Source organism: Hemibagrus wyckioides, linkage group LG06 (assembly GCF_019097595.1).
Source record: "Hemibagrus wyckioides isolate EC202008001 linkage group LG06, SWU_Hwy_1.0, whole genome shotgun sequence".
In the NCBI taxonomy this organism is placed as follows: Eukaryota; Metazoa; Chordata; class Actinopteri; order Siluriformes; family Bagridae; genus Hemibagrus; species Hemibagrus wyckioides.
The window spans coordinates 32,572,100-32,591,680 of NC_080715.1; the positions used below are offsets into that span (position 1 = coordinate 32,572,100).

General features: G+C 40.1%; 1 protein-coding gene across 8 annotated transcripts in view; it reads left to right on the plus strand.

The window, feature by feature from the left end:
* The window catches only part of stxbp5l (syntaxin binding protein 5L), a 125,311-nt gene that overhangs the window by 34,245 nt on the left and 71,485 nt on the right, over nucleotides 1-19,581 (plus strand). For all 8 annotated transcript variants that reach the window (XM_058392513.1, XM_058392515.1, XM_058392518.1 and 5 more), the window contains exons 3-4: nucleotides 6,661-6,742; nucleotides 12,590-12,690. In XM_058392513.1, the coding sequence (XP_058248496.1) occupies nucleotides 6,661-6,742; nucleotides 12,590-12,690 (183 nt within the window). The remainder of the gene's footprint in view (nucleotides 1-6,660; nucleotides 6,743-12,589; nucleotides 12,691-19,581) is intronic.

The window sequence follows — 19,581 nt, forward strand, 5'->3', positions numbered from 1 at the left end:
TATTTATCGTATCAAAGAACTCCTGAAGCATCCTGATGCTGAGTTTATAACGGTTAAGTCCAGCCTTTCTCCAGCGTTCACATTCATTTCCACAGCGAGCCTCAAGAGACCTTCTGTTTTACACCGGTCAGGTGATGACTAGGTAGAGAAAAACACACTGGGCCTATACAGTCTGATTCACTAGATTTCTGCTGTAGGAATGTTCCAGGTCCCATCAGACTCATTAGACTGTGTGAGGCTGCTTGAGGGAATCAGGCTAGTGAAGCAACAAGGCATGTGACTGAATGTCTGCTACCGTCACGCAGCTAGCAGTGAAATGTCAACACGCATGATCAGCCGTTCTCTCACCACTCGCTCGCAGACAGATGCTCACGCTCTGTCATGCACCCACTTGAACTCACACCCTCCCTCTCTCTCTCACACACACACACACATACACATACACACACACACACACACATGCATCTCCATATCTGGCTACTCAAGGAAAACAGATTGCAATACAGTTTAGCCAGGTTGCAGCAATGTTCAGTGTTTTAATTAGTTGCAATAGTGAAATCATTTTCCTTCTTGTGTTTATGTGCAACAAGGAAAACAAGCACTTCTTCTTCTTCTTCTTCTTCTTCTTCTTCTTCTTTTTCTTCTTCTTCTTCTTCTGTCATGACTCTGTTTGTTTTGAAGACCTACTTCTGCACAAATAGCAAAATAACAGATTTTACAGTAATACAGCTCTAATTGTTTCCTCTGTCTAATTTACAGCTAATGCTCATTTATGCCTTCACTACACTCCTCTAATACTTTGGTCATGCAACATATTCACACTTTCATTAAGGCTAATGTATGACTCATTTCTCTGAATCTTTTTGCACAACAAATGACTCAACGGAGGTGCCGCGTCTTTCATTTACTCTAGTCACGTCAAGTGGAGTTTTATTGTCATTTCTCTATATAACTCCTATACATTTGCGAAAATGAATAAAGGTGCAACAGTGTTATGGTTAGGAGTTATCTGTTGCCCTACTGCAGAAAAGGATGAGGATGTTGGTTTGCCCTCATCCTTTGCAGGACCATAAAGGTGTTACTGAGTTTTCTTGGCTAGGTGTTAAGGGTCGAGGTTGGGTAAGTTGTGATGTGCACACAAGGAAACTTTTGAATTTCTCCATTTCCTGGAGTCATCACTATCTTTTCCTTGAGAGATTGATTGTTGTCCCTGTTTTAGTTCAAACTCAATAGGAAGCCGAGGCTATTGTGTGAGTGTAGACCAGCACAGATGACGACAAGGGCCATCACTACATGCTTAATCTCACTCTGTACTTAAAAAAATGGTGCTTATGCTGGTGTAAAGCATTACAGAGAAATGAATTAAGTTCATTGTTATTGATGTCATTGCATCAGTTTTAAAGGATGAAAATCAGAGATAATGCAGGCTTTCATGTAAAATGGAAGAGCCTATCAGGTTCCAGTATGCAAATGCAAGCCTTGTTTTGCAGGAAGGAATGAGGAAGAGTGCATAGAATTGTCTCTTGATTGATGATTTACATAATCTGGAATTAGAAATCAATGATGGGCGTTGTTATAGTAACTTCTCTTTTGTCTTTTGCTGTCTGATGATGTTTTGTAAAACCATTATGACAAGAAATTCTTAAAGTAATATTATCTCATATCTTAACACATATTGATGTAACACATACGGCCATTAAACAGTGGCTTTAGTACAATGGTAAGGAATATTAAAAGGAGAAAGGAAAAGTTGACAGCCAAGAAAGTTGACAGCCAAGAAAGATTTGATATATATATATTAATAATTAATATATATATATATATATATATATATATATATATATATATATATATATATATATATATATATATATATATATATACACACACTATATTGCCAAAAGTATTCGCTCACCTGCCTTGACTTGCATATGAACTTAAGTGACATCCCATTCCTAATCCATAGCATTCAATATGACGTCGGTCCACCCTTTGCAGCTATAACAGCTTCAACTCTTCTGGGAAGGCTGTCCACAAGGTTTAGGAGTGTGTTTATGGGAATTTTTGACCATTCTTCCAGAAGCGCATTTTTGAGGTCACACACTGATGTTGGACGAGAAGGCCTGGCTCTCAGTCTCCACTCTATTTCATCCCAAAGGTGTTCTATCGGGTTGAGGTCAGGACTCTGTGCAGGCCAGTCAAGTTCATCCACGCCAGACTCTGTCATCCATGTCTTTATGGACCTTGCTTTGTGCACTGGTGCACAGTCATGTTGGAAGAGGAAGGGGCCAGCTCCAAACTGTTCCCACAAAGTTGGGAGCATGGAATTGTCCAAAATGTCTTGGTATGCTGAAGCATTCAGAGTTCCTTTCACTGGAACTAAGGGGCCAAGCCCAGCTCCTGAAAAACAACCCCACACCATAATCCCCCCTCCACCAAACTTTACACTTGGCACAATGCAGTCAGACAAGTACTGTTCTCCTGGCAACCGCCAAACCCAGACTCGTCCATCAGATTGCCAGATGGAGAAGCGCGATTCGTCACTCCAGAGAACGCGTCTCCACTGCTCTAGAGTCCAGTGGCGGCGTGCTTTACACCACTGCATCCGACGCTTTGCATTGCACTTGGTGATGTATGGCTTGGATGCAGCTGCTCGGCCATGGAAACCCATTCCATGAAGTTCTCTGCACACTGTTCTTGAGCTAATCTGAAGGCCACATGAAGTTTGGAGGTCTGTAGCGATTGACTCTGCAGAAAGTTGGCGACCTCTTCGCACTATGCGCCTCAGCATCCGCTGACCCCGCTCCGTCAGTTTACGTGGCCTACCACTTCGTGGCTGAGTTGCTGTCGTTCCCAAACACTTCCACGTTCTTATAATACAGCTGACAGTTGACTGTGGAATATTTAGGAGCGAGGAAATTTCACTACTGGATTTGTTGCACAGGTGGCATCCTATCACAGTTCCATGCTGGAATTCACTGAGCTCCTGAGAGCGACCCATTCTTTCACAAATGTTTGTAAAAACAGTCTGCATGCCTAGGTGCTTGATTTTATACACCTGTGGCCATGGAAGTGATTGGAACACCTGATTCTGATTATTTGGATGGGTGAGCGAATACTTTTGGCAATATAGTATATATATATATATATATATATATATATATATATATATATATATAAATAATTAATTTATTCCTAACATAAAACATAAAGGTTGATCCATCCATACATACATCTATTTTCTGTACCATTTATCCAACACAAGGCCATGGGAAGACTGGACTCTATCCCAGAGGACTCTGCAGGGGACACAAGGCAGGGGCACCATGGACAGGGAGATAGTCCATTACAAGGCACAATCTCACACGCACTCTCACACTATGACAATTAATTTGATTCAATTCAGTTCATTCAGTTCATTCATGAGACAAAAATACAAATGCTTTAGAGAAGTATAGAAACATAGAAAAAAAAATAAAGATGGAAGTTAAGTTTATTTATCACTAATATTTTATCCCTAATGAGAAGCCTGAGGTGACGGTGGTGAGGAAAAACTTTCTGAGATGATCTGAGGAGAAAACCTTGACAGGAACCAGGCTCAGAAGGGAACCTCATCCTCATTTCGGTGACACTGGACTGTAAATAATGTCAGTTTTGATAACGTCCTTTCTGCAACAGCAACCAAGAGCTCTTGAGGAACTATTTGGTCAGTGTAGTTCCTGAGTTCATTATAGACTTAGCTTTCCTTGCTGCCGAAAGCTGACCGGGGCAACGACAGTTCAGAGACGGCGAGATAGTCTCCAAATGGTTCTATCCACAGCATTAGAGATGCCAATCTACCTACAACACATTTTTGGACTGGGGAAGGAACCCAGAGTACATAGAAGAACCCAAAATCACAAGGAGAACATGCAAACTCCATACAGAAAGGACAAAGACGAGAATAGAAGCCTGAACCCTGGAGATGGATTCCTTCGTTTACGAACTGATGACGTCCATTAAAACTCAGAGCTCTGTGTGTCAAGCGTAGTTGCTGGTGTTTGATGTACGTACAGCACAGCAAGCCTTATTCTGAATATTGAACCGACACTGACGTCACTCTCGATTGACATTTTATACTTGGTGGAGACCATTAGTCATCCTAATAGCAGCACAGCTTTAGAAGCGCTACATCAGGCAACATGTCATACACACTGCAGTGAGTCACTGCTCTACCTGACTTGTGTGTGTAGCTTCTGTGACATGGACACCATTAGGCCCTGCTCGCTCCCACTCTTTCTGAGTCACTGAGTCAAATATACCTGCCTTCTTTATTTCTTTCTCTGACTCACCTCTCCATCTCCCGCTGTCTCATTGTTACGCGGTATCGTTAATCGTTCCTTCCCTTCTTTTTATGATGTCTGATTCACCACTCGCTCCGTTTCACACCTCCACTCAGTCTCTTCGTTTCTCTTCACTCGTTTTAGAGTTCTCTTGACTTTTTCCTCCCCCTCATTCTTCACCTCTTGCATTATCTCACCATATTTCTGCCTACTAGTTTCTGGTATTGTTGCTAGTGACAAAGGGGTGGTGAACTGTGAGTAAACATTTACTCATCACGAGGCTCCGATGTTCCCCGTATAAAGTTTTCAAAGTTGTTACATTTCACAATGTCGGTTAAGCTCGTATTGGGTGTGTAAGGAATTCAAAGAACCTTTGGCAAACATGTGTGTGATGTCTGCGTGCATCAGAGCTGGTCAAGGTAATTTAACCAAGTGCAATTAAAGTGTAATCATGCATGCAGGACAATTACCCTTCTGCCCCCTGCACAGCCGCCACCAACAACACCAACACATCCATCCGTCAGGCTCTGGCATGTCCTTTACACCGACAATGTTCATCAATGCCATTTTATTCCCAAATGTATGTTTAGAACTGCTGTAAATTATGAATTTAACGATGTAGGAAAATTTTTCAAATGAGAGAAAGCACTGAATAGTTCAGCATTGCGCTAAGTGCACTTGAAGGTGATGCAGTCAGTGGTGCACATCAATGCCTCTTTTTTTCCCCGTCCCTTTATCTGGCTTTAATGAAAGCTATAATGAAGGAGGCATGTGTGACAGATGAACGTTTAATTGCTCTGTACTTGAATGTCCTTGAAATTGTGCCCACATGTGACAGACACACTGAGTGTAATTTTCAATATTCAAGGAACTCACATGTGCACACACACACTCTTAGACAATGGAGGGGCAGTGGGTTTTTCTTTTCTTTTTTGTAGAAGATCTGACCTTGTTTGAGGCCTTTGGTGTTTTATCACCTGCTGAGAGGATTTGAAATGGAAATGCGTCAGTGTTGCCAGAGCTGTGTGGGGGGAGAGGAGATACAAAGAAGCAATATGAATTCAGATAGACAGATAGAAGAGCGTTTAATGTGTTTCAGCGCACAAACCGACGTGCTGAGTGCTGAACTGGAGAGATACATTTTATATGAATGTGTGTGTGTGAGGAAGAACGAGCGTAAGATGCTGCTTCCTTTTGCTGTCTGTTCATTCCAGGTTCTGTGGCCAATTTTCTGTGTGTGTGTGTGTGTGTGCTTGCACTTGACCAGACACACAAAGTTGAGAGGAATCATTACTTGTTTATTTTTTTGGGTTTAGTTTGGGTTCACAAGCTCTCTCTTCCAGTATTGCCAAATTTAACGCATTATAGTGGAATCATTAGTTGGATTTCTTTGGGTTTAGTTTGGGTTCACTAGCTCTCTGCCTCCAGTATCCTCTTCTGACCAAAAACTAGGAGAGAGAGAGAGAGAGAGAGAGAGAGAGATACTGAAAGTCTTATTATCTGGTCCTGTGGGTTTTATGAAAGGTAATTTACTCCTACCTAGAAACTGTGTTTGTTTTCAGGGAAAACCTCACATCCGGGCCGCGCTACAGAATACAGTGCTGTAATTGGCAGTTTGCTCTTGCTTCTATTTCTAGAGATCTCAACAGGCTAGCAGCAAAGTTTGTAACCCCTCACTGTAGTAACAGTGTCCCATTGTGGCTGTGCCTTGCCTTTATTTGTATAAATTTTATCTAGAACATTGTTTATGCAGGCACAATATATTAATTTTCCAAAATTTGGCAGCACATTTTTAATCTTTTTTAATTCTTAGATGCGTACACGTGGACATCCCACTTCAATGCAGACAACATATGTAATTGTTTCTGTCTTGATAACCTTGCTACATGTTGGTTGAATGCACAGGCAAGTCATTAGCTCTTGACAGAGGAAACCATGACTTTGAATAAAATATCCTGGTACTTATCAAAAGTCATGATGCCATCAGTCTTCAAAAGAGCTCCATCTCTGAATCATCAACGATCATCCACCATATTCTATCTGCTTTATTTTCGTTAAAAATATATTCCATTGTCTTACAGCCATTTTTCTACCTCTATGTAAAAGGTCACTGTGATGTGATAAATGCTAATTGGGTGCCATGAGGATCATCAGTAAATGACACACGTCACACTGCATCATTCAGAGCTTAAACATGTTCAGACACTGCTGCTGTAAAGGCCAGAGCCATCGTCTTAAACCTGAGTTTCTTCACAAGGCTGCTTATATGTGTTCTTAATAAGTATGGATTATTCCATCTATCACTAAATGCTTTGACTTAACCCAATGATGTCATCAGTCTGGGACGGCCAGGAGTGGACTGTTACTGTCAGCATGAGAGCGGAGCGGCTGTACTTCAACTGCAGTTCCTAATCAATGAGGTAAAACACACACACATGCACGTATATATAAAACTCCTACACAAAGCACATTGCTTTTACATTCACACACATGCTGGTTTGTTTGTCTGTGTGTGTGTGTGTGTGTGTGTGAGAGAGAGAGAGAGAGAGAGAGAGAGAGAGTGTGCGTGTGTGTGTGTATGTGCATTGAATGCTGACTCTAAATGCAGACTCATTACTGCTGGCAAACAGGCTCGGGTCAAGAGCCACAGGCCTGCTCAGTCTTGGAGAGATAATGTACTCACTCATTATTTACTCTCATGAGTGTCATGAGCAGGATGTTCTGTCATTTGGAAATAAGCAGCTTGACTCGGATGGTGCCACATCTGTCTGCGATGAAATTCTCCACTTAACTAATTGCTGGTGTTTGTTAGCTCATGTTGAGAAGTCTAGACCAGCTAGAACCTATAACAGAAAACACTAAACTTGTTCAGTGATTTCAAACTGCTGGATTCACAAAGAACAAAATAAGTACACTTAAAGTCTACACACCCCTGTTAAAACAGCAGGTTTTGTTGTGAGGTTTAAAAAAATGAAACAAAGGTAAATCGTATCAGAAAATTCCACCTTAATGAAAAATTATAATCTATAAAAATGATAAATTATAATATAATTATAATAATGCCATTAAAAACCAAATTGACACATTTCAGAGAAAAAAAAAACTGAACAGACTATTTGCACACCCCTGAATTAATATTTAGTTGTCCTTTAAGTATCCTTTAGTTTTATTACAACAGTCAGTCTGTTTGGGTACGAGTCAGTTTGGAAATATTCTGATTTGGAAATATTTTCCCATACTTCTTGCAAAAATGTTCCAGATCCGTCAAATAGAGAGGGCATCCCCCTCCTCGGGTCCCCAACAGATTTTCTATAGGACTTGGACCTGGGCTCTGCCTAGGCTATTCAAAAAGAGCATTTTTGTTGTTGTTGTTGTTGTTGATTTGGATGTGTACTTTGGATCTCTGCCATGTTGAAAGATGAAAGTCCTTTTCATCTTCAGCTTTCTAGCAGAAGCCAGAAGGTTCGGTGCCAAAATTGACTGGTACTTGACTTGACTGGTACTTTCGCAAAAACCCCCATTTATGGCCAGAGCATTCAATCTTGGTCTCATCAGACCATACAACATTTTTGCGCAAGGTTTCGGAAGACTAGATATATGTTTTAGTAGAGTTTAGACAGGCTTGGATGTTTTTTCCCACAAAAAAGGCTTGCACCTTGTCACCCTGGCCCAAAGCCCAGACAGATGAAGCATACAGGAGATAGCTGCCACATTTAAGGAGCAACCAGTACTTGCCAGAAAGAGATGCAGCTCCTTCAATGTCGCTGTAGGCCGCTTGGCAGCTTCCTGGCCAGTTATCGCTTTATCTTCTCATCAATTTTGGAGGGACGTCCTATTCTTGGTAATGTCACTGTTCTACCATATTTTCTACACTTATTGATGACAGTCTTGGAAATTGTTTTGTAGCCCTCTCCTGAGTTATAACATTCCCCTGAGCTCTTTATATCACTTTGTAGCCCATAGCTCTTGCAGTAACCAAGAAGATGTCAGAACAATCTTGCAAGAATTGCTTGGTTTTTTTGAGAAAGAGATTTTTTTTTAGTTAATCAAAGTAGTGTTCCACATGTGCTTGATGATCGGTTGATTCAGGACGTGTGCACATTTATGCAATTCGATTACTTTATATTCATAAGGTATCTTTATTCTCTTAAGTGTGCCACTTAAGGTTTATCATTTTTGTAAGGTTTGTAATTTTTAAATGAAATGTTCTGATATGATTTATCTTTATTTTAATTTTTACATTACAAAAAAAACTACTTTGCAGAGGTGTGTAGACTTTTTATTTCCCTTGTATGTGTTAGCTTTCACCCTCCTAGGGGACTAGCTAGCAGGTGAGTATTAGCAATTTGTGTTTTTTCACTTGACAACAGCACATTACTTTAGCCTTCAATCAGTACATTGCAGTGAATTGACTGGATCACCTCCACATAAGGAGGTGGGGCAATGTAATTATTCCCGGAGTGTGTCTGCAATTTTAATCATGAACGAATCCATCAAGTCAGTCATTTTTACGACCTGCACTGCATTTGACCTGCTATAAAATGGCCGGAAAAAATAATCTCAGGAAATACACGTTGCTAAAGATTTCTATATATTCTGTTGAAGTGAATGTTGTTTTGTACTTTCTTTTCTTCGTAAAAAAGACTTCTTTTCTATCATCTCCTGTCAAAACCAAAGCGAAATCAAGTGTCGACTTTAAGAGTGTAAATCCAGAACGATAAAATATAGATGAAGTTTTAAAAGACCTGTCAGAGAAGCAGTACTTGTAGGGGTTTTTATTGACGTCCTAGCACAGATAAAGACTACAGTCATATAAAGGCCATTAACACAACCACAAACTCTAAAACAAGCATTTATTATGATGTTTGTATTAATATAAGGTGTATGCTGAACATGCGTATATTGCTAAGAGATTCCCATCTGTGTGATTTATAGCCTGTGTAAATCATGCAGAATTATTATTACAGATGTTGTTGTCTTATACTATAGGTCTGGTAGTGTACATTTACAAGGGTTTTTCCAGGCTTTATGTCGTTCACACATGCCGCCTTATTGAGCACACATGCTGTACATGTCACCTTGAAATTCGCTCATAAATGGCACATGATCTAATTGTAAAATTTGTCTGATGAGGAATTTCTTCCTTGCCAACAGCCCCCTCATTTCTGAATTTCATTTTTTTTTCTGTTCATTCACTGACCCCTGTGGTTTGCTTCACTGTGCTAATGTTTTAAGTAGCCATCAAGATGTCGTTTTACTATTGTAATGGCTTGTGCTTACAATTCAGGCGAAAAATGTATGTGCAAATGAGGATTATGACCAACGTGGGAGAAAATTGGATGCAAAAACAAAGCAAGCAGAGAGAGAGCAAAAAGAAACCCCTGAATGAACTCAAGAGCTTATGATTAAGACCTACACATACACAACCACAAAAAACGCACGTAATGACCGTGGTGTTATCAAGGTGAAGGGGGCGGAACAGCTGAAAATGAGATGACAAGAAGATACAGTGAGTAGAGTGTATTTGTTTGGCCTCATGTTAGCCACACAGGCAGTCAGTCAGCAGTCTTTTGTTGCAGTGCTGTCAAATGAAACAGATCAAAGGCTTTTGGTCTCTCTCTCTCTCTCTCTGTCTGTCTTTTTCTCTCTTTTATTTCACTTCTTATGCTTCGCTGCTTTATAGCACACACTGAAACCAATGAGTATGCTTGAATGCACACAGAGATGATTGACACGCATTCCGTAAGATGCACTGATAGGCCGAGAGTCGTGCACATGCTGACCATTCCCCAAGAAGATTTGGGATTGATTTTTAGTGCAGAGAGAGCATGTGTGTATGTGTGTGTTTGTGTGTGTGTGTGTGTGTGAGAGAGAGAGAGAGAGAGAGAGAGAGACAGAGAGAAAGAATCATGATTTCATAATGAAACATTACAGTGACACAAGAGAGGAAGCATGCGAATCATAATTGTGTTATGGGATGACATTAGCGCACAGACACACACTGCTGGCTAGTATTTTGAATGAAAGGATGGCAACAGGTTGGTTATGAAGCTGCTTGGTGGCAGACAGACCTCAGAGCTCATACACAAACCTCTCATACATAAACAAGCAGCGATGTGAGTGCTGCTGTGCTGTACAGAGACACGGTCCCTCCAAAAAAGTGATTTATTCTCAGTTGAGATCAAAAGTCCTCATCTCTCTATTTCTCTCTATTTTCCTTCTTCCTTCTTTTTTTTTCCCCCCTCATCTCACACAGTGCTATTGTCTCTGGGGTTCAGCGATGGTAAACATGTTTATGTAAACACCATCACCATGGAAACGCAGGTGTTGGTCACCTGCCTCATAGAGCTCCACAGATGAAAGCGAGAGACAGGAAGCAGTGGATAAAGCATGGCAGATCGTTTTACATGGTGAATATGGAAAATGGACAGAGTAAATGAAATGCAGCTAAAACCAGTCAGCACTGGCCGTTTTTGTTTTTCTTCTTCTGTGTATGATTAGCACTTCAAGCTCCTGATTTGTTAAGCTGTTTGCCTTGATTGTTATGCACAGCCAGACCTCTTTCTGTGGGGGAAAAACCTATACAACGGGCATACAAAGCTAAGCGCACAGTTTAAACACATTGTACAAGGTAACATGCAAAAAGTTTTCTTTCATACATATGCATTGTGTTGCGGCCTTGAGATACAGAGTCAAATTTTGTGCTTCGTATGTCAAGCTTTTCTGAGCTGGAATATGTTTTTCTTTTGCATGCATTTCAGCTGCTAAAGTTACAACACTGGAATCGGGCTTATGTCTGCATGTATCCATTCACTAACTTGATCAAAGCATGACATGGATTTACCTTTTATAATAACATTACATAAATAATCCTGCACTAATACCTGAATTAATACAGACTGAAATATTATTGGTGAGCTTCTGACTAATCATGAACTAATAAAGCACTAAACTTAACGATGACGTGAGTCTTATGAAGGTCTTGAGGGCTAGCACTTAGGGCTGAGGGTTAGTCTTGAGGGCTGACACTTAAAGACAGCATTTTGAGTGTCACAAGGCAGTTGAATGCCTCGTTTACACGACTAGAATACTCCCGTGATTGGCTGCATCACCCTAATTGACAGAAGGAAAGTGATGCCTTTCTTGGACTTTTGGGTCACAGATGATTGTGGTAGAGTCACGATTCAAACTGGAACATCTCAGTGACAGGACAAAACTAAGACAGCTGTACCTGTTTATTTTTTTACTGCCTCCATTCTTCTTTCTGCATACAGGTCATGAAATATGTATGAAATGCATGTGAAACTGCAGTCATACATATCCCATGTAAGAACGTAATCATCCTCAATGCATCCTGTAGATTTCTTTGAATTGAAGTTCATCATAACAGGGAACTATACAGAAGATTTTTCATTTCCAGCAGCCACTCCTAGCCATTTTCTACCTGTCTGTTTCATACAAAGGAGGTGAAAGAACAGAGCAGGTGTATGCTCATTGATTTGAGGGAAAAGCAATTGGTGACTTGTCTAATGCTTTACTCTACATTCAGTCACCGATTTAGATAGATAATTATACATAGGGGTAAAAATGCAGGCTGTGTAAATGAATGTGTGCTTTAGACTAGATGCTATCTTAAGAAATTTTGTGAATTTACAGCCACAGAGCCTTGAAACCAAACCAAATGCTGTACTGATTACATAAGGCTGTAAACCATGACAGATCTGGATGCTATGCTCTCTTCTTTGCTAGGCGCAAACGGCACTAGTAGATCTCACTTCTAAACTTCGAAACTGATATAATGTCTCGTCTCATGCCTGCCGTTCAGAGGTCGACCCACTGTGACACCCAGCTGTCGATCACTGACTGCGAGCCTTATTTCAGCCACATGCTTCCGCTTAATTGACCATTAACAAGATTCATGTAGCTTAAAGACGGGAGATTAGGTCCCGAGGCGATGCACGCTAATCCAACTTCAATATACAAGAATAGATCACCTGAATCTTTTATGGGACTCACTGTGAGTATGATAATGGCATGATGCTAATTGGCCTTTATTAGCTTTTAATGATGGACCTATTTATTAAAGTATTCCCTTTAGATTACAAATGTAACTGACTGACATGGAATATAACTAAAAAATCTGTTAACAACATTGTAATTCATTGGTAACTATCTGTAGAAGAATTTCTGTCAGTGTGATAATGGTGTTTCTTGTGTGTGTGTATGTGTGTGTGTGTGTGTGTGTGTGTGTGTGTGTGTGTGTGTAGGGAGCGTTGGTCACAGCCTGTGCAGACGACACCCTGCACCTCTGGAACCTTCGGCAGAGACGTCCAGCAATACTTCACTCGCTCAAATTCAACAGAGAGCGGTAAGCTTCTACACACACACAAATACACACACACACCTATATGCATTCAAATCTCAAGGATATGTGTGTGTATCCTGCTACTGCTCAAAGCCAGATTTCAAATTGTGGAGAAGTTGCTCAAGGTTGCTTTCAGCTGAAATAAATATAAAATGAAATAAAGATAGTGAAGCTCAGGAAGCTCAGGGTTGCAGAATTCATTCAAACCAAAGTATCTGACTCTGTTATGTAAGAAATCAAACATGAAGGTGTGTGCTGCTTTAGGAAAGTAAATCATTTTCACCCTGAAGTCTATTATTGTTCTTATAACTCCAAATCCTGAATGCTTTTATTCCACTGACATCACAGTAATTTGGCAATGATCCACTGTTTGTTACACATCACACTTTTAATCCATTTATAGTTACTTTTAATGTTGACTTATGATCCATGGAGTGTCCAGTCTCTATTCAGAAAATTCAGTCTATTAATCTTCCTCTTATTAATATGTAGTGCTGGGATTTCATCTTTCATTAATTCCTCACAGGCGATATACTGTACAGTATTTAGTGCAATGCCCAGATTCACAGCCAAAGCAAATGAACTTTATTAGTCCATGAGTGAAAATGGAGAAAGAGGAACAGATTAAATAACCACCATCATGGAATTTCACTTCTACACACATAATATAATAAAAACCAAACTTCCTTCACATCACTGTAGAGTGAGTCCTGAGTTCTGATAAAAGCCATAACTCTTTGTTGTTATGAAATGAAAGCTTTCAAGCTGCTTGTGTTGTGGATGCTGGCGTTTTTGTGGATGAACAGCACTATGGGTAATCCAGTCAGAGCTATGATGGAAACTTTGAGTCATCTCAGACAAACGGATTGGCCTTGATGGCAGAGGAGGGACGTCAGGGAAGTCACACATTAAGCCCGTTGCTTTGCTTTATATAAGAAATCATAACCTTGACTTAGCCCGGCTTTAGACTGGTGAAGAAATCCTCCCTGTAAATTGCTGAAGAAAGAGCGGAGATTAGAGATGGCTGAAATTCGAGTCATGATGCGTCTGTTCGGTAGAGTGGTTATGACGCTAGTTCTCGTCCCCGGGGTATTTGGAAAAACTACAATATTTCAACTGTAATAATCCTTTCAGATGTTATGTTCATGAAACCTGATCTGTTTTTAATGATCTTTCTAACTTCTACTCTAACATACACTGAGGGGAAATGAATAAACAACACTGTTTTGTTATTTAATATACTTCCAGTAAGTGTACATGTATGATGAATTTTGACTTTGTATTAATAAATCTGATGTATAAGATTTATAAAATTATAAACGTGCGCAGACACACACATATATAATATACTGTATGTCATGTCCATTGAGTTTGATTATGCTCTGTACTGAAAGGAAAATGCATGTGTATATGTGTGTATGAGAGAGAGAGAGAGAGAGAGAGAGAGAGGGGACAAGAAGGATGCTTTTCCTGGTGAAATGGAATTATTATGGCTTCAAACCAAAAATTGGATGAAGTTGTTGCAATAACAGAAAGAGAGAGAAAGAGAGAGAGAGAGAGAGAGAGAGAAAGAGAGAGAGACACACACACACACAGTTTGTGACTATGACAGATTGCTGACAAGCATTTACATAGCCTGCGCAATGTGTCCCCGGAAAATGTACTGTTGTGTGTGTGTGTGTGTATGTGTTTATCTCAGGACAGCATGTCTCCTATTGAGATGTGAAATGATAACATTGGATCCCACAGCACAATCATGTGTGTGTGTGTGTGTGTGTTTATTATTTGTTCAGGTCTTTTATTACTTGACAAACCCCTCGAAATCGCCCTCATTCTGAATACAGTGCTGGTGATATTAGTGTGTGGCATGATGTCATGGGACAGTGTGCATTACTGGCTGTGCATTGTTGCAAATGTTTGCTTGATAAACTCCTCCCATCGAGCCCCTCCCAGTTCTGTCACTGCGGTGCACGCATGCTGCAGTGGAGCTACAAGGCCGAGGCCATCACTGTGTGCACCGCTAAGTCCCCATGGAGCTAATGAGCTCCTTCCTGCCCCCAGTAATTGATGATAACGATCATCACCTCATCATCCTGGCTGGAGCAAACAAATAAAGCCCCTGATTCTCAGTGTCACAGCCGGTGACAGCTGCCACAGACACACACATAACAAACATAGCCTCTCTCATCTGCATCTGAAAAAAAAACAACAAAAAAGCAAACTATCGCTTTGTTTCCAGCTAAATTGCAATCAGAGTGAGCGTGTGCAGTTTTAACAGTTGTTGACACTGGTTACTCTGACTGTTCACTGTTTATTCAACAAGATATAATTAAAAATAAGCTTGTTGCTTAAATGGCCAGGGCAGTGCTGAATCCTTGCTGAGATTAGAATATTACTGTGTTATTATAAAATAAGCCCTATCCATGGTGACATGCCTACTACACTTATGGGATTCAGAAATTAAATACTGTCCATGAAACTGTTGACTCTATCAGAAATTTGTCACGTTTTCAAATTTGCTCATCTGTTAATATTTTTGACCAGATTATTTATCTTATTTTAGCACTAGCCTGTATTGAAGTAATTGCAGTGAGGGACTATATAATACATTCACCCTGAATAATTTTCAACTTGATGTTGATTGCATCTGCTGTAAATGTTAATAGGCTGAGAATTAAACTCTGAGGGATACCTTTACAAAAAATGAGAATTCAAGTTCAGTAAGTTCTATGTGAGCTGTCGGTTCGTAGTAGTGTTACCACAGCAACACGAAAAACTCTATCCAGCTTGCGTTTTTGAGACTGTTTCGTTTGACGGAGCGAAAACAGACAAAATATTTGGCCTGGTTCTGTCTAAAACATTAGGTAGACACTAAAAATTTCTTGTTTATAGAACTGTTGTATACAAGCAATGTCACAGTAGGTTCTAAGTCGCTCTGGATAAGGGCGTCTGGCTAATGCCATAAATGTAAAGAACAGTTCTAATTTGATAATCTTCGGAGTACTTACTTGACTCTATTACTGTAAATATGTACAAGCTCACATGTTTGTGTGAAACATGCCATTTAGCAACAGCTAGTTGAACATTAGCATAGCCTGGGCTTTATTAGTATTCCTATCCAGACAAGGCGAAGTCGTCTGTGTAGTGTCTCACGTGCCACATATCTAATCACCCCGGCTGTCCAAGATTCCCAGAGGTCTCTATGAGAGGAACGGCATGAGCTGAGAGAAATAGAGGAAGACATGATGAACTCAGACAGGAGTAAATTGCACAGTGTTGGTCTTTATTTTCTACTTAACCTGCTTATAAGGATGATGGATGATGCCACTGTATGGATTGTAGAGAGAATCCGGTCCAATTGGCACACAAATTAATATGCCTTGTACCGACTGGGTGATGTACCACGTGATTGGCTTATTGATTGTTTATCATAATTGCTTGGCCAATGCTGTGTGAACGTAATCCATGTTGTGTGCTCTTAATAGTGAAAGTACATCTGTACAGGTAATAGCTCCTAAATTAGGTGACCAATACACAGAAATGGTATGAGTATGAAATGGTGTATCTTGCTTTCTTCCTTACGATCATGAATAGCACTCACATACTGGATAACTGATGAAAACAATTCACAGGAAAGTGTGTAGGAAAAACACTAAGCAGTATTGGACTTTATATTAAAAAGACCAAAACAAAGTTTCGTTGTAAAATATTTCACACAGAATTACAACGCTATTTATCACCACCTCTGTAGTTTTGTAATCCTTAAGGAGAAAGTGTAGAAAGAGCAGAGGGCTGCATTATTGCCAGCAGGCCAGACATGTCCTTCGCAATTCGTGAAGTCCCGACTGTACTGTTGTTTGCTGGAGTGATTGCTCACGACAGAAGTCATCATTCACAATATGCTTTTTCCCAGAACTGCCCTCCAAGGCCTGAGGCTGCAGGTGGAAATGTTTTCACCAGATTGAAAGGGACAAGGGGCGTTTGGGAAAAGAGAGACATAGATATAGTTATAGCAAATATAGCAATGTGAAGCAGTAAAGTAAAAAAGGAAAATCTGATGGAAAAAAAAATCAAACATTTAATATACACTGGCCAGCAACTTTATTAAGAACACCTCTACACCTTCTCTAATCAGCCAGATAGCAGAATAATACATAAAAGCATGATGATAAAGGTGAAAAGCTTCACATCAAACATCAGAATAAAGAAAAACTGTGATCTGTGTGACTTTAACAACTGTGGCATGGATGTTCGTACCTCAGTGGACCGGTTTGAATTTTTCAGAAACTGCTGATCTCCTGGGATTTTCATACACAACAGACTCAAAGGTTTATACAGAAACACTGACTGAGAGACTGTGAGTCTGTGGGTGGAAATGCCTTGTTGATAAGAGAGGTCAGAGGAAAATGGCCAGACTGGTTTGAGCTGTCAGGAAGCATATAGTAACTCACCACTCTTCATCGAACCTTGAGGTGGATGAGCTACAACAGCAGAACACCACATCAGGTTCTTCTTCTGTCAACCAAGAACAGGAATCTGAGGCTATCGTGCACACAGACTCGGCCAAACTACAGAGTTGAAGATTAGAAAAACCTGGTCTTTTTCCAATCTTCATCTAGATTATGAAGTTGTGGTGAGACCGTTTTCATTGACGGAGCAAAAGCAGACAAAATATTTGGCCGTGCCCTGTCTAAAATGTTAGGTAGACATTTAATTTCTTCTTTATAGAACTGTTGTGTACCAGCAAATATCACACTCATAAGTGTGTGCTTTATACTGAATGCACAGCTGGTATTACCTAGAGCTGTATTACACTGGTGTTGATATAAGTACAACAGTAGTCTTGCTCGTGTGATATTGCTTAAACATAATCTATTTGCAGGGCTAACAAAGTGTAAAGGATGGGCTCGTTTCTGAAAGTTTTACTTCTGGAAGTTTCTGCTCTTGTTGTGTCTTGCTCATGTCTCATTAGCTGCCGTTTGTCTTGGGGCAATGGTGTTCTAATTAATTGTAGCATCCTAAAAATACACCCTGCCGTACCCGACTGGGACTGACGTTCAACTGACACGAGACACAGAGCATAGCCAAATGTGTTGACACCACATGTGATGTGACAAAACATTGTGCTTTGTTGTTACGCAGTAGAAAACAGAAAGCTTTAGAGGAATTACAGTACAGCTGGTCAAAAAAAAAAATTCATTTTCTTTAAGAGCAGCTGTGACATATTTAACAGGTTTATATTTAACACAATCCTAATACTGTATTATTTCTGTATTAATGAGTAATTAACAGGGACTAAGATTAAAAATAAACAGGAACATCGGGCATTTTAAAACGAAAGCACAGTATCTTCACTATAGATTAGTTTTCTTAGTGAAGATAACATTTATGGAACGAGTCTCCAGTGTCAGCTCAGGAACCATGCTTATTTGTAACATGGCAAGCTGTGTTTTCGTGTTTTATTACCTTAAAGAGAGAGAGAGAAATGAGGATTATTATTAGAGCAAATGTCTCTAGCCGATGGCGTGAGCGTTAACAGGAACTAAACTGTTTTGTGGGTAGGCCAACACATTAAATGTAACTATAAAGGATAAAGAGTGTCCCTCTTTAATTAATAAGAATATAATCATTAGCAAATTGCTGTGGTATAAAGGGAATAAAACATTTCCACACACAACATTTGGCAGATGACCTTATCCAGAGAAACTTAGATTTTATCTCATTCTTTATACAAATGATTAATTAAGGGTTAAGGGTCTTGCTCAGAGACCCAGCAGTAGCAGCTTCCTGACTCTGGGATTTGAACTCGCAACCTTCCGAGCAGTAGCACCTTAACCACTGAGCTACCACTTCCCCCACACCAGTCGCGGTACTATGAAGTCTACTGTACAGTTGGTGTTCTAGCTACTGTTTGCCATAGTAATAACATTTATCATCGGGTGGTTCAGCTAGCATTCCACTTTTGACAATAAAGTTTTCTTGCTGCTAAAATGACACATTCTGAAGGGAGATTTGCATTTTATTTTATAAAATGCAGCAGTGTTTATCTGCATCATTTCATGTGAGATGAAGGAGCAGCAGGGTGAGCTCTTTGCCATGGATCATGTCACACGGATACTGTCTTCACTCCCATCGGAAGTCGCTGCACCAAATCTCTCCAGCGTTGCGGGTCATGTCCACATCTAGTCGTCAGCGGTCACTGTTGCTCATGTCACCGGAAAACGCAGGTCGCTCTGAAAATGAATGATCCCCGGCTGCTTTCTCGCTGTACCTACGAATGAAGCGTCACTCGTGTGGCCAGTTTTATTTAGAACATATCTGAATTCTGAAACTGATTTACATAGAAACCGTGTGCTACTATTTTTACATTATCTCCAAACCTACAGTTGTACAGGTTGTGAAATCTTTTTAGATGACCTTTAGTTACTTGGGTTAGATCGGTGATGGTCCCTTTAAAGGTCCTGGTTGATTAATAAGAAGATAAGAGCTGCTGACAGAAACATGGGAATAGATTGCTGACTGGAGATGTTGAGGTGAATGCTTAAAGGAAGTCAGGCTTGAATTGAGAGTCTGCATCCTTTGTAGGTTTTCAGGGATGCAGAAGTATTAGAAGTATAAGAAGAATTAACATGACACCTTATTTGCAGCCACATGCACCATAGCTGTAATTAAAGGGAGAGATGCTGGACATTGCTTATTTTGTCTTGAAATGTTTTGTTTTCATTCGTTGCACCCAGGTCATTAGAAGCAGTTGTGCTGGTAATGGTTTAAATTAAGCTAACACGATCTTAATAATTATTACACAGGTTCATGCAAATTGGATAATACCATGTAATTAGCTAGAACAAGGTTGGTGCAGTTGGGTAAAGCTGAAACCCATAGGCCAGGAAACAA